This window comes from Nothobranchius furzeri, chromosome 15 (genome assembly GCF_043380555.1).
Source record: "Nothobranchius furzeri strain GRZ-AD chromosome 15, NfurGRZ-RIMD1, whole genome shotgun sequence".
Lineage (NCBI taxonomy): Eukaryota > Metazoa > Chordata > Actinopteri > Cyprinodontiformes > Nothobranchiidae > Nothobranchius > Nothobranchius furzeri.
In genome coordinates this window covers 47,648,164-47,674,177 of record NC_091755.1, presented here as the reverse complement: position 1 = coordinate 47,674,177, position 26,014 = coordinate 47,648,164, and the positions used below count along the sequence as shown (strand labels likewise).

The window sequence follows — 26,014 nt, the reverse complement described above, 5'->3', positions numbered from 1 at the left end:
TGCCCACCTGTGAGTGAGTAATTTCCTCAGCGTCTCTCAGATGTTTGTATGGTTATGGAGGTTTTGGGTCACCAGTTGTTAAAATGGATCATTAAGTCAAATTATATGGGATTTCCTCTGGTCTGCGTCAAAACCATCATCAAGCAGGTAACAGGCACAAAGCACTGAGCGTTTATTATATTAGACGCACAGCTATGCATGCACATGGTGTGGGCGTCGAAGCTGAGCGGAGTGAGACGCCATTCTCAGATGAATGGATTAACACCTGAGAAATGGTTGTAAAATAAGATTTATTTCTCTCTCTCTCTGATACAAAGCGGTGAAGCAAGTTATTGAGAGTTGATGATCAGAAAGGGACGACGTGTGATATGTCGAAAAGGGATTGGAGGACGCAAGTGAAGCCGAGTGAACTGGGTCTGGAGGAACAGGTGTCGGTGATCATCACGGCAGATAAGATGAATGTTGGGGAGCTGTCGGAGTTGATCAGATCCATCATAAAGGAAGAAATTAATGTTGTTGTTGAAAAACTTCAGCCTCAACTGGATGAGATTAAAAGGGATGTGACTGAATGGGCGAAAAGAGTCGGTAGAATGGAGGAGTCATGAAACAGCACGGTCACCAGAGTTATGCAACTGAAAGTTTGACTAAAGAGAATTCTGACCTAAAGGAGAAGATGGATCGCTTGGAGAACCACTGAAGGAAATGTCGTGTACGTATTTTGGGAGTGAATCGAGATGCTGAGAAAGGAAATCTGCAGTACGCTCCTGGTGTTGAATTTGTGCATCGTGTCTTGATGCAGCCTGCTGGGTTCCTTATATAGGAAACTTTTAACTGACTGGCTTAATGAACTGACCTGTATTGGGATGTTTACTGTGCAAAGTGCCTTGAGACGACTCTTGTCGTGATTTGGCGCTTTATAAATAAACTTGAGTTGAAGTAGAAAATAATTGGTTGAATCAGTTTTGTGTCACTTGGACTGTTGTGCAGTAATTTGGGCCGCCACTACGGAAGCTAGCTTAAACAAATTACAGGTAGCACAAAACAAGGCAGCTGGGTTGATTCTGAATTGTTCATGTAGAGAGAGCTGTGAGGATGGGTGTAAGGAGTAGATTCAATTCAATTCAATTCAATACTTTATTTCACTCAAAGTTTAAATATACAAACTTCAAATCAAATTAAAGTATTTACTTATAAAACTTATTAGGAATTTTATAAATACACAAACAGCTGACATTTTTTTAATCAGCTGACATTCTTTAAAGGGACTTTACAGACTTTTGAATTTTTATGCTCGCGATTGCCCCCTCAGGCCAAAAGCGTAACTGCAGCTTCATTAGTAGGCTCGTGCACGAGGCGCACATGCTGTACGTGCACACTCCTTAATGAAAATAACAGCTGAGACAGTCCCGTGTGTGTGTGTGTGTGTGTGTGTGTGTGTGTGTGTGTGTGTGTGTGTGTGTGTGTGTGTGTGTGTGTGTGTGTGTGTGTGTGTGTGTGTGTGTGGCTGGCCCGAAGGACAGAGGACAGGAGAACGTGCAGCTAATTAATTAAATAATTTGGTTCTGTACCTTTCTCTTCAGCACAGCCGACAAAGGTTTATGATGGGTCAGTCCTCCTGCATGCTCAGATCATTCCCTTCCCTTGCTTGAAAAATTGTTCCAAAATGAAAGTTGAACCCACATCTTTTTTATCTGTGAATTCAATGCCGTTCGGCGAGTCTCAAATAAATATTTGGGCATCTTACTGTAAAAATATACCATTAATGTAAAAAAGAAACTCTAAATGAACAATGTTCACATCCAGAATCAAACCCAGGTCTTCTGTATGAGAGTCAGACATCTTACAAGGTGAGCTAAACACCAGTAACATTCAGACTAACATTTATATCCTTGATGACAGCTGAAACAACGTTCAAAGAACGGTTCGGAGCTAAAATGGCTATTTTCTTGCTAATTTGCAGGAAATATCTAGAAGAAAGTTCTACAGAAAGTAGCTAAGGGTCCTCAGAAATGTAGCTAGCTTTGTCACTAGACGTTAGGAACAGCGACAAAGTGGCACTGCCTCTCTCTTTGCTGCTAAAGCTACGGATAGCAAATGCTACGGGCGATGCCTGAGCGTGAACGCGCATGAAGCAGCCTGCTCGACCCGAGCATCTCTCTTTTTCTGTGATTTTACAGAAAAACAGGCAATCACAGTAAAAATGCCAGGGCTCATTCTACAGGACAAGGGCATTGCAGGAGAACGTATGAAGAAGACATTTATTATTTCTATACAAGTTTTGGCTGTCAGACTTCCATAATGCACCTTTAAGGATGTTCACCATCATGCTACACGTCAAGCTGATGGTTGTTTCATGTTGCCAGCTAGTCGAACTAACTTTGTTCAAAGGTCAGTATTTTATAGAGCAATGGTGGAATGGAATGGTTTACCGTAATTCTTGAGGGGTCCGTTACAAAGGAATGATTTTTGTAAGAGGTTGAGATTATTTATTTATACCCGTTTTGTTTGACATGAGTTGGAAGAACTTATGAATTTGATGTTTTATTTCCTTTATGGTTTAATTGTTTATTTTATTGTCTTTTGTGTGTGGAGAAATAGTGTTTTTATGTTGCTGTGAGATGCGTTATATCTAGTTGTTGTATTGTTGTGTATTCTTATCAATATTGTAGATGAAAACGGATTGTTTGCTTGTGAGCCCAGTGTTGATGCATTTCTTAGGTTTATTTGATGATGATGTGACCCCAGGAAGAAAAGCAACTGTTTTAATGGTGGCTATTGGGGATCTTAATAAAAACAAACCAACAGGGTGGCTATTTAGGATTCTGAATCATTAACTAGCTGTGGGTGCGTTAATGTCCAGCTGGGGCTAGTTGAGCAGCTCTGACTGAGATTGAGTTGGACCTGTCTGTGCTTGCAGGTGCTGCAGGGACTTGACTACCTCCACACCAAGTGTAAGATCATCCACACAGACATCAAACCAGAAAACATCTTATTGGTTGTTGATGATGTTTACATCAGAAGATTGGCAGCTGAAGCCACCATCTGGCAGAGAGAGGGAGCCCCACCCCCTTCTGGCTCATCAGGTAAGTAGGAGGTGGTTGGTCATCAGAGGTTGGAGGTGTTGGGAGTTCAGACAAGACAAGAACAGTCTAGTTACATAGGAGCTGTGGCTTTTACTGGGAGTGCTGGTTTTCCGTCTTCCTGCTTTCTGCTCTTACAGTTTGTTTTCTGTCTTTTCCTGTTTTTCATCTTTGCTTCCTGATGTTTCCTTCTCATCCGTGTTCTAGTTAGTATGGCTCCTAGGAATGTACAGGTAAGTTTCCAGGTGTGATGTCTGCTGTGATCTGATTGGTTACATGAACACTATTAATCAAACAAACATAAAAAGAAAAAAAAGCCCCAAGTCCTGATGAAAAAGTCTTTTGTCTCAGGACTCCAGAAAAGGAGTCTCTGTGGTTGTTTAATAAGGAAATGAATTCTAAGCCAATCTCTGTGTTTCGGTTTTAATTGGAGGTTTAAATCTTTTCCAGTAATGCGCCGCATCCATTTAGTTCAGGGTAGTTTCACAGCCGACACCTGTGACCCGGGTGTTGCATTTACCTGCTTAGGTAGCAATCTTTCAGGTGTGTGAACCTTTAGCAAAGCTTATCACCTCTGTGTGTCGAACAGTTTGATTCCAAACAGATTTCTGCTGCATCATGTGACCACTTCAACCAGTACAAGCACTGGGTGGGGTCACTGCAGCTTCATCAATAAGTTAGAGTTCATTTACAACCTTCAAGTTTAGAGAGCAGCACCTAGTGGACATCACAGAAACGACATCTTCAAACATCCTCCCTCAAGCACATAACGGTTCATCTAGCCACACCCCTCAACTCGTACATTTGAGCCTCTACTGTCCTGCTGCAGTGTCTCAGTGTGTGTGTGTGTGTGTGTGTGTGCAGGTAGGGAGGTTGTCTAAAAACAAGAAGAAAAAGTTGAAGAGAAAAGCGAAACGCCAGCAGCGCCTCTTGGAGGAGAGGCTGTTGGATATCCGGGTAAGAACACCTCATTAAAGCTTCGACTCCATCAGTACCTAGTCAGCGTGACTTAAATCCATTTGGTCCGGTTGGCCGCCATTTCCATCAGTAACAGCTACAGGGTTTTTCAGTACCAGCTTTGATTTGGTTGCAAGCGTGTCAGGCCGAAAGCACGCCAGCCACTGTCTGCTACTGATCGGCTAGGGGGCGGAGTCACTGGTTGCTCCAGAGTTTTTTGGCTGCTGCTCCACCACCTGCAGCCTTTTTCTGGTTCAGTCTGACAAAAAGCCAGAGGCTGAGCAGTGTTCAACGTCACTACCATGCACCGTTTCTCAGTTGTAATGGAACACCACCTGAACCGTGTAGAGTTGAGTTGAATCAACTGGAGCTGCGCTAAGTAGGTACTAATGGTACTACAATAAGAGTAATAATACTGTGGTACAACAACAATTATACCACATCTACAATGATGCATCAACACTGAAACACGTCATTGGTCAGAGAATGCTTTTGATTTGTTTGTCTTCAGAGGATGGAGGAAGAGGAGGGTCTGCTGAAACCTGACGACGCTGATGCCACCTGCTGTGAGTACAGAGCACACTAGAGGCTACGCTAGTGCACAAGAGCTAGTTTTGCCTTCAGTCCCTCCCACTTTGTGATTCTTCACAAAACAAATGGTGCTTAAGATGAGTGTTGGAGTAATGGTGATGATTAATTGCTAAGCTACACTTGGTGGCCTAAAGACGGCAGCATTCATGCTTCTCTAAGAACAGGGTGGTCTCGGTGTGGCGTCCTGAAGCTCTCCTTCTGAAGTCCACCACATTCCCACATGGCTACTAAAGCTGATTTGCTTGCACCAATCAGAAAGCTCTTCATCCTCCAGTGAGATGGTTTTACTATGGACAGGAGGTATAGAGGACAGTTTGTCCAAGGAATGTCCTTTGGACAGTTGGAGGAAAAGATGGAGACCACCATGCTTGGTGGTGGTGTGGCATGAGGATAGGCTAGGTTAGGATGGCTCAAAGACGTAGGCTGATAACCCTTTGTTCCAAACTCAGACCATAACAATACCTCCATCTACATGTTATGGTCATTGATCCATAATGCAACAAGCATGAGCTATGTTTACATGAGCATACACAATCAAAAAGAACGCCCTATCAGATAAAATATTCTTCACGTAACCATGCCAATCGGAATATTCTGATCGGCCTGATCGGAATGAAAATCCATTCCGATTGGTGTATGTGGTTTTGTCTGATCATCGTTCCGATTGATGTCCATGTACACACTCATTCGGATTCTTGGAGTAAAATAACTCCTACTGCACACTTCAGCGTGACGTCTTTCCGTCTCTGCAGCCGCTCAGGACAAGTCGGTAAACAGAAGTGATCCTGCTCTCCTCTCCTTTAGCGGAGGAGCGGTAGCATGACGTACCACTGAGCCTGTAGCTTAGCTAAAGCCATCAGTAAAAACAAAAGCGTGGTGTGTGGTGCCACACTGCATGGTGGCGCAGTTGTTAGCCCTGTTACCTCGCAGCACGAAGGTTGCAGGTTCGAAACTCGGCTGCGGCCTTTCTGCGTGGAGTTGCGTGTTCTCCCCATGCATGCGTGGGTTTCCTCCGAGTACTCCGGTTTCCCCCACAGATCACAACATGCCCTACAGGTTATAAATTGTAAGTCGATGTGGATAAAAGCGTCTGCTACATAAATAAACATAAACATAAAAGCTTACAGGTAAAAAATGCGAAGAAGGTCCATAACGGGGAAAAAACGTAAGTCAACGGACAAACTAGAGAATAAGACGATGAAATGCGAGGGGAAAGACGTGCGGACAAGACGACGTTTGTTAACAAATTTTTTGCGGGAAAGACAACTCTGCGTATGCTCACGTATTTAATCTGACTGAATGCTTGGTGTGTGTGTACTCACGGCATGATCTGATCATTTCAGTTGGTGTCTATGTAAACGGAGATTTGAGATTTCTGATCAACCAAGGTTTGAATCGGCTAGGGGGAATATGGCGCAGGTAAACGTAGCTACTGATAGAATAACTATTTATCAAACACGATCTTATTTTGAAAGTTATTTTATTTTGACGTTCCACAGAGATTCCGTATTACTCCCGTTCCTTCACATCACTACATGTGTTAAATGAAGAAAATGGCTGCGTTGTAGGGAGCAGTGAGAAAATAGACCCTCCCCCTGGGAACTGATGGTGTTCAGTCACGTTTAAAATGGTTTCAAATCATTTTCACTTGTATCACACCTGCGTGCTTTTTTCTTCTCAGCTTCTGTGGTGCACAACGGCAACACTAAAACAAGCTCAGAGTCCAGCTGCTCCTGGGTGGAGGACACCTCTGGCCGGTTCTGTAGCCCCGCCTCCGGCCTTTCGGGGTTCTCCAGCTCTGTGATGTCAGCGACATCTGAGTCAGCACTTTCTACTCAGTCGGGATGTTCGAGTGGACATGACGGTCAGAACACACACACACACACGCGCACACACACTAGGACCATTTAGATATAAACCTACTGTTGACTCAGCCTTGTTCAACACCATGGTGGAGGATGGGAGTTTGCCGAATGTATTTTAGTTGTTAAATCTGATGCAAGTCTGATTCAGACAGGGAATAAAGATTTTTTACGATTGAGTTGGAGACGAGTCAGACTGAAGTTCTACGGTTGAGTTGGGGACGAGTCGGACTGAATTGTTACGGTTGAGTTGGGGACGAGTCGGACTGAATTGTTACGGTTGAGTTGGGGACGAGTCGGACTGAATTGTTACGGTTGAGTTGGGGATGAGTCGGACTGAATTGTTACGGTTGAGTTGGTGACAAGTCGGACTGAATTGTTACGGTTGCATTGGGGATGAGTCAGACTGAATTGTTACAGTTGAGTTGGGGATGAGTCGGACTGAATTGTTACGGTTGAGTTGGGGATGAGTCGGACTGAATTGTTACGGTTGAGTTGGTGACAAGTCGGACTGAATTGTTACGGTTGAGTTGGGGACGAGTCGGACTGAATTGATACGGTTGCGTTGGGGATGAGTCAGACTGAATTATTACAGTTGAGTTGGGGATGAGTCGGACTGAATTGTTACGGTTGAGTTGGTGACAAGTCGGACTGAATTGTTACGGTTGAGTTGGTGACAAGTCGGACTGAATTGTTACGGTTGAGTTGGTGACAAGTCGGACTGAATTGTTACGGTTGAGTTGGGGACGAGTCGGACTGAATTGTTACGGTTGAGTTGAGGACGAGTCAGACTGAAGTTCTACGGTTGAGTTGGGGACGAGTCGGACTGAATTGTTACGGTTGAGTTGGGGACGAGTCGGACTGAATTGTTACGGTTGCGTTGGGGATGAGTCAGACTGAATTGTTACGGTTGAGTTGGGGATGAGTCGGACTGAATTGTTACGGTTGAGTTGGTGACAAGTCGGACTGAATTGTTACGGTTGAGTTGGGGACGAGTCGGACTGAATTGTTACGGTTGAGTTGGGGACGAGTCAGACTGAAGTTCTACGGTTCAGTTGGGGACGAGTCGGACTGAATTGTTACGGTTCAGTTGGGGACGAGTCGGACTGAATTGTTACGGTTGCGTTGGGGACGAGTCAGACTGAATTGTTACGGTTGAGTTGGGCATGAGTCGGACTGAATTGTTACGGTTGGGTTGGGGACGAGTCGGACTGAATTGTTACGGTTGAGTTGGTGACAAGTCGGACTGAATTGTTACGGTTGAGTTGGGGACGAGTCGGACTGAATTGTTACGGTTGAGTTGGGGACGAGTCGGACTGAATTGTTACGGTTGAGTTGGGGACGAGTCGGACTGAAGTTCTACGGTTGAGTTGGAGATGAGTCAGACTGAATTGTTACAGTTGAGTTGGAGATGAGTCTGAATGAATTGTTACGGTTGAGTTGGGGACGAGTCGGACTGAATTGTTACGGTTGAGTTGGGGACGAGTCGGACTGAATTGTTACGGTTGAGTTGGGGACGAGTCGGACTGAATTGTTACGGTTGAGTTGGGGACGAGTCGGACTGAATTGTTATGGTTGAGTTGGGGACGAGTCGGACTGAAGTACTACGTTTGAGTTGGGGACGAGTCGGACTGAAGTTCTACGTTTGAGTTGGGGACGAGTCGGACTGAAGTTCTACGTTTGAGTTGGGGACGAGTCGGACTGAACTGTTACGGTTGAGTTGGGGACGAGTCGGACTGAATTGTTACGGTTGAGTTGGGGACGAGTCGGACTGAAGTTCTACGTTTGAGTTGGGGACGAGTCGGACTGAATTGTTACGGTTGAGTTGGGGACGAGTCAGACTGAATTGTTACGGTTGAGTTGGGGACAAGTCGGACTGAACTGTTACGGTTGAGTTGGGGACGAGTCGGACTGAATTGTTACGGTTGAGTTGGGGACGAGTCGGACTGAATTGTTACGGTTGAGTTGCTGACGAGTCGGACTGAATTGTTACGGTTGAGTTGGGGACGAGTCGGACTGAATTGTTACGGTTGAGTTGGGGACATGTCAGACTGAATTGTTACGGTTGAGTTGGGGATGAGTCGGACTGAATTGTTACGGTTGAGTTGGGGACGAGTCGGACTGAAGTTCTACGTTTGAGTTGGGGACGAGTCGGACTGAATTGTTACGGTTGAGTTGGGGACGAGTCAGACTGAATTGTTACGGTTGAGTTGGGGACGAGTCGGACTGAACTGTTACGGTTGAGTTGGGGACGAGTCGGACTGAATTGTTACGGTTGAGTTGGAGACGAGTCAGACTGAATTGTTACGGTTGAGTTGGGGACGAGTCAGACTGAATTGTTACGGTTGATTTGGGGATGAGTTGGACTGAATTGTTACGGTTGAGTTGGGGATGAGTCGGACTGAATTGTTACGGTTGAGTTGGTGACGAGTCAGACTGAACTGTTACGGTCGAGTTGGGGACGAGTCGGACTGAATTGTTACGGTTGAGTTGGGGACGAGTCGGACTGAATTGTTACGGTTGAGTTGGGGACGAGTCGGACTGAACTGTTACGGTCGAGTTGGGGACGAGTCGGACTGAATTGTTACGGTTGAGTTGGGGACGAGTCGGACTGAATTGTTACGGTTGAGTTGGGGACGAGTCAGACTGAATTGTTACGGTTGAGTTGGGCACGAGTCAGACTGAATTGTTACGGTTGAGTTGGGGACGAGTCAGACTGAATTGTTACGGTTGAGCTGGGGACGAGTCGGACTGAACTGTTACGGTTGAGTTGGGGACGAGTCGGACTGAACTGTTACGGTTGAGTTGGGGACGAGTCGGACTGAATTGTTACGGTTGAGTTGGGGATGAGTTGGACTGAATTGTTACGATTGAGTTGGGGATGAGTTGGACTGAAGTTCTACGTTTGAGTTGGGGACGAGTCGGACTGAAGTTCTACGTTTGAGTTGGGGACGAGTCGGACTGAAGTTCTACGTTTGAGTTGGGGACGAGTCGGACTGAATTGTTACGGTTGAGTTGGGGACGAGTCGGACTGAATTGTTACGGTTGAGTTGGGGACGAGTCGGACTGAAGTTCTACGTTTGAGTTGGGGACGAGTCGGACTGAAGTTCTACGTTTGAGTTGGGGACGAGTCGGACTGAATTGTTACGGTTGAGTTGGGGACGAGTCAGACTGAATTGTTACGTTTGAGTTGGGGACGAGTCAGACTGAATTGTTACGGTTGAGTTGGTGACGAGTCGGACTGAATTGTTACGGTTGAGTTGGATGAGTTGGACTGAACTGTTACGGTTGAGTTGGGGATGAGTCGGACTGAACTGTTACGGTTGAGTTGGGGACGAGTCGGACTGAATTGTTACGGTTGAGTTGGGGACGAGTCGGACTGAATTGTTACGGTTGAGTTGGTGACGAGTCGGACTGAATTGTTACGGTTGAGTTGGGGATGAGTTGGACTGAACTGTTACGGTTGAGTTGGGGATGAGTCGGACTGAACTGTTACGGTTGAGTTGGGGACGAGTCGGACTGAATCGTTACGGTTGAGTTGGGGACGATTCGGACTGAATTGTTACGGTTGAGTTGGGGACGAGTCGGACTGAATTGTTACGGTTGAGTTGGGGACGAGTCAGACTGAATTGTTACGGTTGAGTTGGGGACGAGTCAGACTGAATTGTTACGGTTGAGTTGGGGACGAGTCAGACTGAATTGTTACGGTTGAGTTGGGGACGAGTCGGACTGAATTGTTACGGTTGAGTTGGGGACGAGTCGGACTGAAGTTCTACGTTTGAGTTGGGGACGAGTCGGACTGAATTGTTACGGTTGAGTTGGGGACAAGTCGGACTGTATTTTTACGGTTGAGTTGGGGACAAGTCGGACTGAACTGTTACGGTTGAGTTGGGGACGAGTCGGACTGAATTGTTACGGTTGAGTTGGGGACGAGTCGGACTGAACTGTTACGGTTGAGTTGGGGACGAGTCGGACTGAAGTTCTACGTTTGAGTTGGGGACGAGTCGGACTGAAGTTCTAAGTTTGAGTTGGGGACGAGTCAGACTGAAGTTCTACGTTTGAGTTGGGGACGAGTCGGACTGAATTGTTACGGTTGAGTTGGGGACGAGTCGGACTGAATTGTTACGGTTGAGTTGGGGACGAGTCGGACTGAATTGTTACGGTTGAGTTGGTGACGAGTTGGACTGAATTGTTACGGTTGAGTTGGGGACGAGTCGGACTGAACTGTTACGGTTGAGTTGGGGACAAGTCGGACTGAATTGTTACGGTTGAGTTGGGGATGAGTTGGACTGAACTGTTACGGTTGAGTTGGGGATGAGTCGGACTGAACTGTTACGGTTGAGTTGGGGACGAGTCGGACTGAATTGTTACGGTTGAGTTGGGGACGATTCGGACTGAATTGTTACGGTTGAGTTGGGGACGAGTCAGACTGAATTGTTACGGTTGAGTTGGGGACGAGTCAGACTGAATTGTTACGGTTGAGTTGGGGACGAGTCAGACTGAATTGTTACGGTTGAGTTGGGGACGAGTCAGACTGAATTGTTACGGTTGAGTTGGGGACGAGTCGGACTGAATTGTTACGGTTGAGTTGGGGACGAGTCGGACTGAAGTTCTACGTTTGAGTTGGGGACGAGTCGGACTGAATTGTTACGGTTGAGTTGGGGACAAGTCGGACTGTATTTTTACGGTTGAGTTGGGGACAAGTCGGACTGAACTGTTACGGTTGAGTTGGGGACGAGTCGGACTGAATTGTTACGGTTGAGTTGGGGACGAGTCGGACTGAACTGTTACGGCTGAGTTGGGGACGAGTCGGACTGAAGTTCTACGTTTGAGTTGGGGACGAGTCGGACTGAAGTTCTACGTTTGAGTTGGGGACGAGTCGGACTGAAGTTCTACGTTTGAGTTGGGGACGAGTCGGACTGAATTGTTACGGTTGAGTTGGGGACGAGTCGGACTGAATTGTTACGGTTGAGTTGGGGACGAGTCGGACTGAATTGTTACGGTTGAGTTGGGGACGAGTCGGACTGAATTGTTACGGTTGAGTTGGTGACGAGTCGGACTGAATTGTTACGGTTGAGTTGGGGACGAGTCGGACTGAATTGTTACGGTTGAGTTGGGGACATGTCAGACTGAATTGTTACGGTTGAGTTGGGGACATGTCAGACTGAATTGTTACGGTTGAGTTGGGGATGAGTCGGACTGAATTGTTACGGTTGAGTTGGTGACGAGTCGGACTGAACTGTTACGGTTGAGTTGGTGACGATTCGGACTGAATTGTTACGGTTGAGTTGGGGACGAGTAGGACTGAATTGTTACGGTTGAGTTGGGGACGAGTCAGACTGAATTGTTCCGGTTGAGTTGGGGACGAGTCAGACTGAATTGTTACGGTTGAGTTGGGGACGAGTCGGACTGAACTGTTACGGTTGAGTTGGGGACGAGTCAGACTGAATTGTTACGGTTGAGTTGGGGACAAGTCGGACGGAATTGTTACGGTTGAGTTGGGGACGAGTCAGACTGAATTGTTACGGTTGAGTTGGGGACGAGTCGGACTGAATTGTTACGGTTGAGTTGGGGACGAGTCGGACTGAATTGTTACGGTTGAGTTGGGGACAAGTCGGACTGAATTGTTACGGTTGAGTTGGGGACGAGTCGGACTGAATTGTTACGGTTGAGTTGGGGACGAGTCGGACTGAATTGTTACGGTTGAGTTGGAGACGAGTCAGACTGAATTGTTACGGTTGAGTTGGGGACGAGTCAGACTGAATTGTTACGGTTGATTTGGGGATGAGTTGGACTGAATTGTTACGGTTGATTTGGGGATGAGTTGGACTGAATTGTTACGGTTGAGTTGGTGACGAGTCAGACTGAACTGTTACGGTTGAGTTGGTGACGAGTCGGACTGAATTGTTACGGTCGAGTTGGGGACGAGTCGGACTGAATTGTTACGGTTGAGTTGGGGACGAGTCGGACTGAACTGTTACGGTCGAGTTGGGGACGAGTCGGACTGAATTGTTACGGTTGAGTTGGGGACGAGTCGGACTGAATTGTTACGGTTGAGTTGGGGACGAGTCAGACTGAATTGTTACGGTTGAGTTGGGGACGAGTCAGACTGAATTGTTACGGTTGAGTTGGGCACGAGTCAGACTGAATTGTTACGGTTGAGTTGGGGACGAGTCAGACTGAATTGTTACGGTTGAGCTGGGGACGAGTCGGACTGAACTGTTACGGTTGAGTTGGGGACGAGTCGGACTGAATTGTTACGGTTGAGTTGGGGACGAGTCGGACTGAATTGTTACGGTTGAGTTGGGGATGAGTTGGACTGAATTGTTACGATTGAGTTGGGGATGAGTTGGACTGAAGTTCTACGTTTGAGTTGGGGACGAGTCGGACTGAAGTTCTACGTTTGAGTTGGGGACGAGTCGGACTGAAGTTCTACGTTTGAGTTGGGGACGAGTCGGACTGAATTGTTACGGTTGAGTTGGGGACGAGTCGGACTGAATTGTTACGGTTGAGTTGGGGACGAGTCGGACTGAAGTTCTACGTTTGAGTTGGGGACGAGTCGGACTGAAGTTCTACGTTTGAGTTGGGGACGAGTCGGACTGAATTGTTACGGTTGAGTTGGGGACGAGTCGGACTGAATTGTTACGTTTGAGTTGGGGACGAGTCAGACTGAATTGTTACGGTTGAGTTGGTGACGAGTCGGACTGAATTGTTACGGTTGAGTTGGATGAGTTGGACTGAACTGTTACGGTTGAGTTGGGGATGAGTCGGACTGAACTGTTACGGTTGAGTTGGGGACGAGTCGGACTGAATTGTTACGGTTGAGTTGGGGACGAGTCGGACTGAATTGTTACGGTTGAGTTGGTGACGAGTCGGACTGAATTGTTACGGTTGAGTTGGGGATGAGTTGGACTGAACTGTTACGGTTGAGTTGGGGATGAGTCGGACTGAACTGTTACGGTTGAGTTGGGGACGAGTCGGACTGAATCGTTACGGTTGAGTTGGGGACGATTCGGACTGAATTGTTACGGTTGAGTTGGGGACGAGTCGGACTGAATTGTTACGGTTGAGTTGGGGACGAGTCAGACTGAATTGTTACGGTTGAGTTGGGGACGAGTCAGACTGAATTGTTACGGTTGAGTTGGGGACGAGTCAGACTGAATTGTTACGGTTGAGTTGGGGACGAGTCGGACTGAATTGTTACGGTTGAGTTGGGGACGAGTCGGACTGAAGTTCTACGTTTGAGTTGGGGACGAGTCGGACTGAATTGTTACGGTTGAGTTGGGGACAAGTCGGACTGAACTGTTACGGTTGAGTTGGGGACGAGTCGGACTGAATTGTTACGGTTGAGTTGGGGACGAGTCAGACTGAACTGTTACGGTTGAGTTGGGGACGAGTCGGACTGAAGTTCTACGTTTGAGTTGGGGACGAGTCGGACTGAAGTTCTAAGTTTGAGTTGGGGACGAGTCAGACTGAAGTTCTACGTTTGAGTTGGGGACGAGTCGGACTGAATTGTTACGGTTGAGTTGGGGACGAGTCGGACTGAATTGTTACGGTTGAGTTGGGGACGAGTCGGACTGAATTGTTACGGTTGAGTTGGTGACGAGTCGGACTGAATTGTTACGGTTGAGTTGGGGACGAGTCGGACTGAACTGTTACGGTTGAGTTGGGGACAAGTCGGACTGAATTGTTACGGTTGAGTTGGGGATGAGTTGGACTGAACTGTTACGGTTGAGTTGGGGATGAGTCGGACTGAACTGTTACGGTTGAGTTGGGGACGAGTCGGACTGAATTGTTACGGTTGAGTTGGGGACGATTCGGACTGAATTGTTACGGTTGAGTTGGGGACGAGTCAGACTGAATTGTTACGGTTGAGTTGGGGACGAGTCAGACTGAATTGTTACGGTTGAGTTGGGGACGAGTCAGACTGAATTGTTACGGTTGAGTTGGGGACGAGTCAGACTGAATTGTTACGGTTGAGTTGGGGACGAGTCGGACTGAATTGTTACGGTTGAGTTGGGGACGAGTCGGACTGAAGTTCTACGTTTGAGTTGGGGACGAGTCGGACTGAATTGTTACGGTTGAGTTGGGGACAAGTCGGACTGTATTTTTACGGTTGAGTTGGGGACAAGTCGGACTGAACTGTTACGGTTGAGTTGGGGACGAGTCGGACTGAATTGTTACGGTTGAGTTGGGGACGAGTCGGACTGAACTGTTACGGCTGAGTTGGGGACGAGTCGGACTGAAGTTCTACGTTTGAGTTGGGGACGAGTCGGACTGAAGTTCTACGTTTGAGTTGGGGACGAGTCGGACTGAAGTTCTACGTTTGAGTTGGGGACGAGTCGGACTGAATTGTTACGGTTGAGTTGGGGACGAGTCGGACTGAATTGTTACGGTTGAGTTGGGGACGAGTCGGACTGAATTGTTACGGTTGAGTTGGGGACGAGTCGGACTGAATTGTTACGGTTGAGTTGGTGACGAGTCGGACTGAATTGTTACGGTTGAGTTGGGGACGAGTCGGACTGAATTGTTACGGTTGAGTTGGGGACGAGTCGGACTGAATTGTTACGGTTGAGTTGGGGACATGTCAGACTGAATTGTTACGGTTGAGTTGGGGACATGTCAGACTGAATTGTTACGGTTGAGTTGGGGATGAGTCGGACTGAATTGTTACGGTTGAGTTGGGGATGAGTCGGACTGAATTGTTACGGTTGAGTTGGTGACGAGTCGGACTGAACTGTTACGGTTGAGTTGGTGACGATTCGGACTGAATTGTTACGGTTGAGTTGGGGACGAGTAGGACTGAATTGTTACGGTTGAGTTGGGGACGAGTCAGACTGAATTGTTCCGGTTGAGTTGGGGACGAGTCAGACTGAATTGTTACGGTTGAGTTGGGGACGAGTCGGACTGAACTGTTACGGTTGAGTTGGGGACGAGTCAGACTGAATTGTTACGGTTGAGTTGGGGACAAGTCGGACGGAATTGTTACGGTTGAGTTGGGGACGAGTCAGACTGAATTGTTACGGTTGAGTTGGGGACGAGTCGGACTGAATTGTTACGGTTGAGTTGGGGACGAGTCGGACTGAATTGTTACGGTTGAGTTGGGGACAAGTCGGACTGAATTGTTACGGTTGAGTTGGGGACGAGTCGGACTGAATTGTTACGGTTGAGTTGGGGACGAGTCGGACTGAACTGTTACGGTCGAGTTGGGGACGAGTCGGACTGAATTGTTACGGTTGAGTTGGGGACGAGTCGGACTGAATTGTTACGGTTGAGTTGGGGACGAGTCAGACTGAATTGTTACGGTTGAGTTGGGCACGAGTCAGACTGAATTGTTACGGTTGAGTTGGGGACGAGTCAGACTGAATTGTTACGGTTGAGCTGGGGACGAGTCGGACTGAACTGTTACGGTTGAGTTGGGGACGAGTCGGACTGAACTGTTACGGTTGAGTTGGGGACGAGTCGGACTGAATTGTTACGGTTGAGTTGGGGATGAGTTGGACTGAATTGTTACGATTGAGTTGGGGATGAGTTGGACTGAAGTTCTACGTTTGAGTTGGGGACGAGTCGGACTGAAGTTCTACGTTTGAGTTGGGGACGAGTCGGACTGAAGTTCTACGTTTGAGTTGGGGACGAGTCGGACTGAATTGTTACGGTTGAGTTGGGGACGAGTCGGACTGAATTGTTACGGTTGAGTTGGGGACGAGTCGGACTGAAGTTCTACGTTTGAGTTGGGGACGAGTCGGACTGAAGTTCTACGTTTGAGTTGGGGACGAGTCGGACTGAATTGTTACGGTTGAGTTGGGGACGAGTCGGACTGAATTGTTACGTTTGAGTTGGGGACGAGTCAGACTGAATTGTTACGGTTGAGTTGGTGACGAGTCGGACTGAATTGTTACGGTTGAGTTGGATGAGTTGGACTGAACTGTTACGGTTGAGTTGGGGATGAGTCGGACTGAACTGTTACGGTTGAGTTGGGGACGAGTCGGACTGAATTGTTACGGTTGAGTTGGGGACGAGTCGGACTGAATTGTTACGGTTGAGTTGGTGACGAGTCGGACTGAATTGTTACGGTTGAGTTGGGGATGAGTTGGACTGAACTGTTACGGTTGAGTTGGGGATGAGTCGGACTGAACTGTTACGGTTGAGTTGGGGACGAGTCGGACTGAATCGTTACGGTTGAGTTGGGGACGATTCGGACTGAATTGTTACGGTTGAGTTGGGGACGAGTCGGACTGAATTGTTACGGTTGAGTTGGGGACGAGTCAGACTGAATTGTTACGGTTGAGTTGGGGACGAGTCAGACTGAATTGTTACGGTTGAGTTGGGGACGAGTCAGACTGAATTGTTACGGTTGAGTTGGGGACGAGTCGGACTGAATTGTTACGGTTGAGTTGGGGACGAGTCGGACTGAAGTTCTACGTTTGAGTTGGGGACGAGTCGGACTGAATTGTTACGGTTGAGTTGGGGACAAGTCGGACTGTATTTTTACGGTTGAGTTGGGGACAAGTCGGACTGAACTGTTACGGTTGAGTTGGGGACGAGTCGGACTGAATTGTTACGGTTGAGTTGGGGACGAGTCGGACTGAACTGTTACGGTTGAGTTGGGGACGAGTCGGACTGAAGTTCTACGTTTGAGTTGGGGACGAGTCGGACTGAAGTTCTAAGTTTGAGTTGGGGACGAGTCAGACTGAAGTTCTACGTTTGAGTTGGGGACGAGTCGGACTGAATTGTTACGGTTGAGTTGGGGACGAGTCGGACTGAATTGTTACGGTTGAGTTGGGGACGAGTCGGACTGAATTGTTACGGTTGAGTTGGTGACGAGTCGGACTGAATTGTTACGGTTGAGTTGGGGACGAGTCGGACTGAACTGTTACGGTTGAGTTGGGGACAAGTCGGACTGAATTGTTACGGTTGAGTTGGGGATGAGTTGGACTGAACTGTTACGGTTGAGTTGGGGATGAGTCGGACTGAACTGTTACGGTTGAGTTGGGGACGAGTCGGACTGAATTGTTACGGTTGAGTTGGGGACGATTCGGACTGAATTGTTACGGTTGAGTTGGGGACGAGTCAGACTGAATTGTTACGGTTGAGTTGGGGACGAGTCAGACTGAATTGTTACGGTTGAGTTGGGGACGAGTCAGACTGAATTGTTACGGTTGAGTTGGGGACGAGTCGGACTGAATTGTTACGGTTGAGTTGGGGACGAGTCGGACTGAAGTTCTACGTTTGAGTTGGGGACGAGTCGGACTGAATTGTTACGGTTGAGTTGGGGACAAGTCGGACTGTATTTTTACGGTTGAGTTGGGGACAAGTCGGACTGAACTGTTACGGTTGAGTTGGGGACGAGTCGGACTGAATTGTTACGGTTGAGTTGGGGACGAGTCGGACTGAACTGTTACGGCTGAGTTGGGGACGAGTCGGACTGAAGTTCTACGTTTGAGTTGGGGACGAGTCGGACTGAAGTTCTACGTTTGAGTTGGGGACGAGTCGGACTGAAGTTCTACGTTTGAGTTGGGGACGAGTCGGACTGAATTGTTACGGTTGAGTTGGGGACGAGTCGGACTGAATTGTTACGGTTGAGTTGGGGACGAGTCGGACTGAATTGTTACGGTTGAGTTGGGGACGAGTCGGACTGAATTGTTACGGTTGAGTTGGTGACGAGTCGGACTGAATTGTTACGGTTGAGTTGGGGACGAGTCGGACTGAATTGTTACGGTTGAGTTGGGGACATGTCAGACTGAATTGTTACGGTTGAGTTGGGGACATGTCAGACTGAATTGTTACGGTTGAGTTGGGGATGAGTCGGACTGAATTGTTACGGTTGAGTTGGTGACGAGTCGGACTGAACTGTTACGGTTGAGTTGGTGACGATTCGGACTGAATTGTTACGGTTGAGTTGGGGACGAGTAGGACTGAATTGTTACGGTTGAGTTGGGGACGAGTCAGACTGAATTGTTCCGGTTGAGTTGGGGACGAGTCAGACTGAATTGTTACGGTTGAGTTGGGGACGAGTCGGACTGAACTGTTACGGTTGAGTTGGGGACGAGTCAGACTGAATTGTTACGGTTGAGTTGGGGACAAGTCGGACGGAATTGTTACGGTTGAGTTGGGGACGAGTCAGACTGAATTGTTACGGTTGAGTTGGGGACGAGTCGGACTGAATTGTTACGGTTGAGTTGGGGACGAGTCGGACTGAATTGTTACGGTTGAGTTGGGGACAAGTCGGACTGAATTGTTACGGTTGAGTTGGGGACGAGTCGGACTGAATTGTTACGGTTGAGTTGGGGACGAGTCGGACTGAATTGTTACGGTTGAGTTGGAGACGAGTCAGACTGAATTGTTACGGTTGAGTTGGGGACGAGTCAGACTGAATTGTTACGGTTGATTTGGGGATGAGTTGGACTGAATTGTTACGGTTGATTTGGGGATGAGTTGGACTGAATTGTTACGGTTGAGTTGGTGACGAGTCAGACTGAACTGTTACGGTTGAGTTGGTGACGAGTCGGACTGAATTGTTACGGTCGAGTTGGGGACGAGTCGGACTGAATTGTTACGGTTGAGTTGGGGACGAGTCGGACTGAACTGTTACGGTCGAGTTGGGGACGAGTCGGACTGAATTGTTACGGTTGAGTTGGGGACGAGTCGGACTGAATTGTTACGGTTGAGTTGGGGACGAGTCAGACTGAATTGTTACGGTTGAGTTGGGGACGAGTCAGACTGAATTGTTACGGTTGAGTTGGGCACGAGTCAGACTGAAATGTTACGGTTGAGTTGGGGACGAGTCAGACTGAATTGTTACGGTTGAGCTGGGGACGAGTCGGACTGAACTGTTACGGTTGAGTTGGGGACGAGTCGGACTGAATTGTTACGGTTGAGTTGGGGACGAGTCGGACTGAATTGTTACGGTTGAGTTGGGGATGAGTTGGACTGAATTGTTACGATTGAGTTGGGGATGAGTTGGACTGAAGTTCTACGTTTGAGTTGGGGACGAGTCGGACTGAAGTTCTACGTTTGAGTTGGGGACGAGTCGGACTGAAGTTCTACGTTTGAGTTGGGGACGAGTCGGACTGAATTGTTACGGTTGAGTTGGGGACGAGTCGGACTGAATTGTTACGGTTGAGTTGGGGACGAGTCGGACTGAAGTTCTACGTTTGAGTTGGGGACGAGTCGGACTGAAGTTCTACGTTTGAGTTGGGGACGAGTCGGACTGAATTGTTACGGTTGAGTTGGGGACGAGTCGGACTGAATTGTTACGTTTGAGTTGGGGACGAGTCAGACTGAATTGTTACGGTTGAGTTGGTGACGAGTCGGACTGAATTGTTACGGTTGAGTTGGATGAGTTGGACTGAACTGTTACGGTTGAGTTGGGGATGAGTCGGACTGAACTGTTACGGTTGAGTTGGGGACGAGTCGGACTGAATTGTTACGGTTGAGTTGGGGACGAGTCGGACTGAATTGTTACGGTTGAGTTGGTGACGAGTCGGACTGAATTGTTACGGTTGAGTTGGGGATGAGTTGGACTGAACTGTTACGGTTGAGTTGGGGATGAGTCGGACTGAACTGTTACGGTTGAGTTGGGGACGAGTCGGACTGAATCGTTACGGTTGAGTTGGGGACGATTCGGACTGAATTGTTACGGTTGAGTTGGGGACGAGTCGGACTGAATTGTTACGGTTGAGTTGGGGACGAGTCAGACTGAATTGTTACGGTTGAGTTGGGGACGAGTCAGACTGAATTGTTACGGTTGAGTTGGGGACGAGTCAGACTGAATTGTTACGGTTGAGTTGGGGACGAGTCGGACTGAATTGTTACGGTTGAGTTGGGGACGAGTCGGACTGAAGTTCTACGTTTGAGTTGGGGACGAGTCGGACTGAATTGTTACGGTTGAGTTGGGGACAAGTCGGACTGTATTTTTACGGTTGAGTTGGGGACAAGTCGGACTGAACTGTTACGGTTGAGTTGGGGACGAGTCGGACTGAATTGTTACGGTTGAGTTGGGGACGAGTCGGACTGAACTGTTACGGTTGAGTTGGGGACGAGTCGGACTGAAGTTCTACGTTTGAGTTGGGGACGAGTCGGACTGAAGTTCTAAGTTTGAGTTGGGGACGAGTCAGACTGAAGTTCTACGTTTGAGTTGGGGACGAGTCGGACTGAATTGTTACGGTTGAGTTGGGGACGAGTCGGACTGCATTGTTACGGTTGAGTTGGGGACGAGTCGGACTGAATTGTTACGGTTGAGTTGGTGACGAGTCGGACTGAATTGTTACGGTTGAGTTGGGGACGAGTCGGACTGAACTGTTACGGTTGAGTTGGGGACAAGTCGGACTGAATTGTTACGGTTGAGTTGGGGATGAGTTGGACTGAACTGTTATGGTTGAGTTGGGGATGAGTCGGACTGAACTGTTACGGTTGAGTTGGGGACGAGTCGGACTGAATTGTTACGGTTGAGTTGGGGACGATTCGGACTGAATTGTTACGGTTGAGTTGGGGACGAGTCAGACTGAATTGTTACGGTTGAGTTGGGGACGAGTCAGACTGAATTGTTACGGTTGAGTTGGGGACGAGTCAGACTGAATTGTTACGGTTGAGTTGGGGACGAGTCAGACTGAATTGTTACGGTTGAGTTGGGGACGAGTCGGACTGAATTGTTACGGTTGAGTTGGGGACGAGTCGGACTGAAGTTCTACGTTTGAGTTGGGGACGAGTCGGACTGAATTGTTACGGTTGAGTTGGGGACAAGTCGGACTGTATTTTTACGGTTGAGTTGGGGACAAGTCGGACTGAACTGTTACGGTTGAGTTGGGGACGAGTCGGACTGAATTGTTACGGTTGAGTTGGGGACGAGTCGGACTGAACTGTTACGGCTGAGTTGGGGACGAGTCGGACTGAAGTTCTACGTTTGAGTTGGGGACGAGTCGGACTGAAGTTCTACGTTTGAGTTGGGGACGAGTCGGACTGAAGTTCTACGTTTGAGTTGGGGACGAGTCGGACTGAATTGTTACGGTTGAGTTGGGGACGAGTCGGACTGAATTGTTACGGTTGAGTTGGGGACGAGTCGGACTGAATTGTTACGGTTGAGTTGGGGACGAGTCGGACTGAATTGTTACGTTTGAGTTGGTGACGAGTCGGACTGAATTGTTACGGTTGAGTTGGGGACGAGTCGGACTGAATTGTTACGGTTGAGTTGGGGACGAGTCGGACTGAATTGTTACGGTTGAGTTGGGGACATGTCAGACTGAATTGTTACGGTTGAGTTGGGGACATGTCAGACTGAATTGTTACGGTTGAGTTGGGGATGAGTCGGACTGAATTGTTACGGTTGAGTTGGTGACGAGTCGGACTGAACTGTTACGGTTGAGTTGGTGACGATTCGGACTGAATTGTTACGGTTGAGTTGGGGACGAGTAGGACTGAATTGTTACGGTTGAGTTGGGGACGAGTCAGACTGAATTGTTCCGGTTGAGTTGGGGACGAGTCAGACTGAATTGTTACGGTTGAGTTGGGGACGAGTCGGACTGAACTGTTACGGTTGAGTTGGGGACGAGTCAGACTGAATTGTTACGGTTGAGTTGGGGACAAGTCGGACGGAATTGTTACGGTTGAGTTGGGGACGAGTCAGACTGAATTGTTACGGTTGAGTTGGGGACGAGTCGGACTGAATTGTTACGGTTGAGTTGGGGACGAGTCGGACTGAATTGTTACGGTTGAGTTGGGGACAAGTCGGACTGAATTGTTACGGTTGAGTTGGGGACGAGTCGGACTGAATTGTTACGGTTGAGTTGGGGACGAGTCGGACTGAATTGTTACGGTTGAGTTGGGGACGAGTCAGACTGAATTGTTACGGTTGAGTTGGGGACGAGTTGGACTGAATTGTTACGGTTGAGTTGGGGACGAGTCAGACTGAATTGTTACGGTTGAGTTGGGGACGAGTCGGACTGAACTGTTACGGTTGAGTTGGGGACGAGTCGGACTGAACTGTTACGGTTGAGTTGGGGACGAGTCAGACTGAACTGTTACGGTTGAGTTGGGGACAAGTCGGACTGAATTGTTACGGTTGAGTTGGGGACGAGTCAGACTGAACTGTTACGGTTGAGTTGGGGACGAGTCAGACTGAACTGTTACGGTTGAGTTGGGGACGAGTTGGACTGAATTGTTACGGTTGAGTTGGGGACGAGTCAGACTGAATTGTTACGGTTGAGTTGGGGACGAGTCGGACTGAACTGTTACGGTTGAGTTGGGGACGAGTCGGACTGAACTGTTACGGTTGAGTTGGGGACAAGTCGGACTGAATTGTTACGGTTGAGTTGGGGACGAGTCAGACTGAATTGTTACGGTTGAGTTGGGGACGAGTCAGACTGAACTGTTACGGTTGAGTTGGGGACAAGTCGGACTGAATTGTTACGGTTGAGTTGGGGACGAGTCAGACTGAATTGTTACGGTTGAGTTGGGGACGAGTCAGACTGAACTGTTACGGTTGAGTTGGGGACGAGTCGGACTGAATGTCTCCATTGTGTCTCCAGTGTTCGGTGCCTCAGACTTTATGGTTAACCCTCTGGAGCCTCAGAACGCTGACCGAATTCAAGTGAAGATTGCGGACTTGGGAAATGCTTGCTGGGTGGTGAGATTCCTTCTCTTTCTCATTTACTGCTTACCTTCACATGTGACCAATCAAAATCTCGCCTGTCTGTTTCTCAATTAGCACAAGCATTTCACCGAGGACATTCAAACGAGGCAGTACCGAGCCCTAGAAGTTCTGATTGGAGCAGATTACGGGCCGCCAGCAGACATCTGGAGCACCGCCTGCATGGTATACGCATGCACCATGACACATGCACGCACGGTAGGAGCGCGGCCATCGTTAGTTTTGTTAGTTGATGCAGCTTTTTTCTAATGGTTGCTTTCAACTACTTCTTTACAACATAACCTTATATTAACTTTAAATTATTGATATATTTTCAGGAATGTTTATATTCTAAACAACCAGCAGACGCTGCTCCTGCTAGCTTGCTGCTTCTCCGTCTCCGACTACATCTATACACTCAGCTTTGCCGTTTTTAGGTTTTGGAGGACGATTTTGTCTCAGCGAGCTGTTTCACCATAATCATTGTCTCCCCTCTGGACATGTCCAAACTTTTGTCCACTCTTCGGTTGGTCCGAGGTGAAGTTGTCTGCTCTTTGGTGGGGGCTTCACCGATCGGAACCGGTGGTGCATTAACGACGTTAGTGACGCGACTGCACCGGTACCTTCAGTGTGCATCGGTTACAACTGACGGCCGTATCACATCCGGTCTCTCGTCGGTAAAAATCATGGCTACATCCGTTACTTCTTAGTTTAACCGCCATGTCTTCATTTTCCTGAGGAGCATTGAACGCCACATCTCGCAGCAAAAGCCAGGTGCTGTGCACTACGCAGCCGCAGCAGGAGAATATTAACCAACATACGTGCTTCCTGTCTCAACTTGCCAAAATAAAATAAACTCCTCTATGACACGGTCTCTGGTTTAAGAGCAGACTTGTTGCTCTGCACACCTGAAGCTTTGTGTGAGGTCACTTAAGATAATTCCTGATTATTGTAACGTTAGTGCAGAACTAAAAAACTCCAGGTGGAAAGACATTTTGCCCTTAACTGCGGTTCAGAGAAGTCCAATAAACAGCTGAGGTAAACTCGCATCTCCAGCAGCCACGCTTCTCTTAAAGGAACAGCAACTTTAGGCTACAGCAGCTCTCGATAGCCCTTATGGATCATTACAGTATTTGAAAATGACGTTCAGATGCTTACAGTGTTTCATAACAATTCCTGATAATTATAAGATGAATGCTAATAAATTTCCTGATTCTGTTGGTTTATTTTTCTAAGTAGAGACCGTCTAAACCTTGTGTAAATATCACTGAAGAAGTGTTCACGTTGAATGAACTGATAAAACCATAGAGGATCAAATACGTCCTTCACAAAGAGGGAGCAGCATTGTGAGAATCTTTCAAACCCAGACGTGGGCTTGTAAATTCTTCTTAACGTGTTGAATCGTTTCGAATTGGACCGAATCAAAAATCGTTCTCAAATCAACGAATTGTGAGCAGGGGTGAATCGTATCGGCTCGGGGTTTTGCCATATTGTTAATCGAGATATGAATCGAATCGGCCTCCGAGGTGGAGATCCACATCCCTGCTCTTTGGTGTTTCAGGCTTTTGAGCTGGCGACAGGAGATTATCTGTTTGAGCCTCACTCAGGAGAAGACTACACCAGGGACGAAGGTTAGGGTTCTGAACACACTCTACAGTTCTGTGTTTTCACAGGAACATGCAGTCTTCATGTGTTTTTATCGTGCTTTCAGACCACATCGCTCACATCATCGAGCTGCTTGGCCCCGTCCCTTTGCCCTTTGTTTTGTCTGGCAGGTATTCCAGAGAGTACTTCAGCAGGAGAGGTAAAACCGTCTAAAGTTGTGTTGGTTTTTACCCGACCTCATAGTCCAGCTCAGCAAGTGGTTGTGATCATGTTTACCTGTGTACCTTCACCAGGTGACTTGCGTCACATCTCCAACCTGAAACCCTGGGGTCTGTTCGAGGTCCTGCTGGAAAAGTATGAGTGGCCTCTGGACCAAGCGGCACAGTTTAGCGACTTCCTGCTCACCATGTTGGATTTGGAGCCGGATCACAGAGCAACAGCGGCGCAATGCCTCCAGCACGCCTGGTTGTGCACGTGATCCACGTGCACAGCCGCGGGCTGATTTTAGTAATATTGGAAATCATCAACGCACCTGTCTTGACTTATTTACACTCATCTGTCTGATCTACACGCACCTGTCTTACTGATAGACGCACACCTGTCTGACTGATCTACACGCACCTGTCAGACTGATCTACACGCACCTGTCTGACTGATTTACACTCATCTGTCTGATCTACACGCACCTGTCTGACTGATTTACACGCACCTGTCTGACTGATAGACGCACACCTGTCTGACTGATTTACACGCACCTGTCTGACTGATCTACACGCACCTGTCTGACTGATTTACACGCACCTGTCAGACTGATCTACACGCACCTGACTGATCTACACGCACCTGTCTGACTGATCTACACGCACCTGTCTGACTGATAACACGCACCTGTCAGACTGATCTACACGCACCTGTCTGACTGATTTTCACGCACCTGTCAGATTGATCTACACGCACCTGTCTGATTTACACGCACCTGTCTGACTGATCTACATGCACCTGTCTGACTGATTAACACGCACCTGTCAGACTGATCTACACGCACCTGTCTGACTGATCTACACGCACCTGTCTGACTGATTAACACGCACCTGTCTGACTGATTTACACGCACCTGTCAGACTGATCTACACGCACCTGACTGATCTACACGCACCTGTCTGACTGATTTACACGCACCTGTCTGACTGATTAACACGCACCTGTCAGACTGATCTACACGCACCTGTCTGACTGATCTACACGCACCTGTCTGACTGATTAACACGCACCTGTCAGACTGATCTACACGCACC

At 48.1% G+C, this 26,014-nt stretch overlaps 1 protein-coding gene across 1 annotated transcript in view; it reads left to right on the top strand.

Annotated features, from left to right (window-relative positions):
* Positions 1 to 25,423, top strand: part of srpk3 (SRSF protein kinase 3) — a 36,275-nt gene extending 10,852 nt beyond the window's left edge. Inside the window, exons 7-17 of the mRNA XM_054746221.2 lie at positions 41 to 147; positions 2,918 to 3,083; positions 3,288 to 3,313; positions 3,945 to 4,037; positions 4,549 to 4,603; positions 6,310 to 6,492; positions 23,014 to 23,111; positions 23,193 to 23,300; positions 24,676 to 24,745; positions 24,826 to 24,918; positions 25,013 to 25,423. Of these exons, the coding sequence (XP_054602196.2) occupies positions 41 to 147; positions 2,918 to 3,083; positions 3,288 to 3,313; positions 3,945 to 4,037; positions 4,549 to 4,603; positions 6,310 to 6,492; positions 23,014 to 23,111; positions 23,193 to 23,300; positions 24,676 to 24,745; positions 24,826 to 24,918; positions 25,013 to 25,197 (1,184 nt within the window). The 3' untranslated portion in view covers positions 25,198 to 25,423. The remainder of the gene's footprint in view (positions 1 to 40; positions 148 to 2,917; positions 3,084 to 3,287; positions 3,314 to 3,944; positions 4,038 to 4,548; positions 4,604 to 6,309; positions 6,493 to 23,013; positions 23,112 to 23,192; positions 23,301 to 24,675; positions 24,746 to 24,825; positions 24,919 to 25,012) is intronic.
* The last annotated feature ends 591 nt before the right edge of the window (positions 25,424 to 26,014 follow it).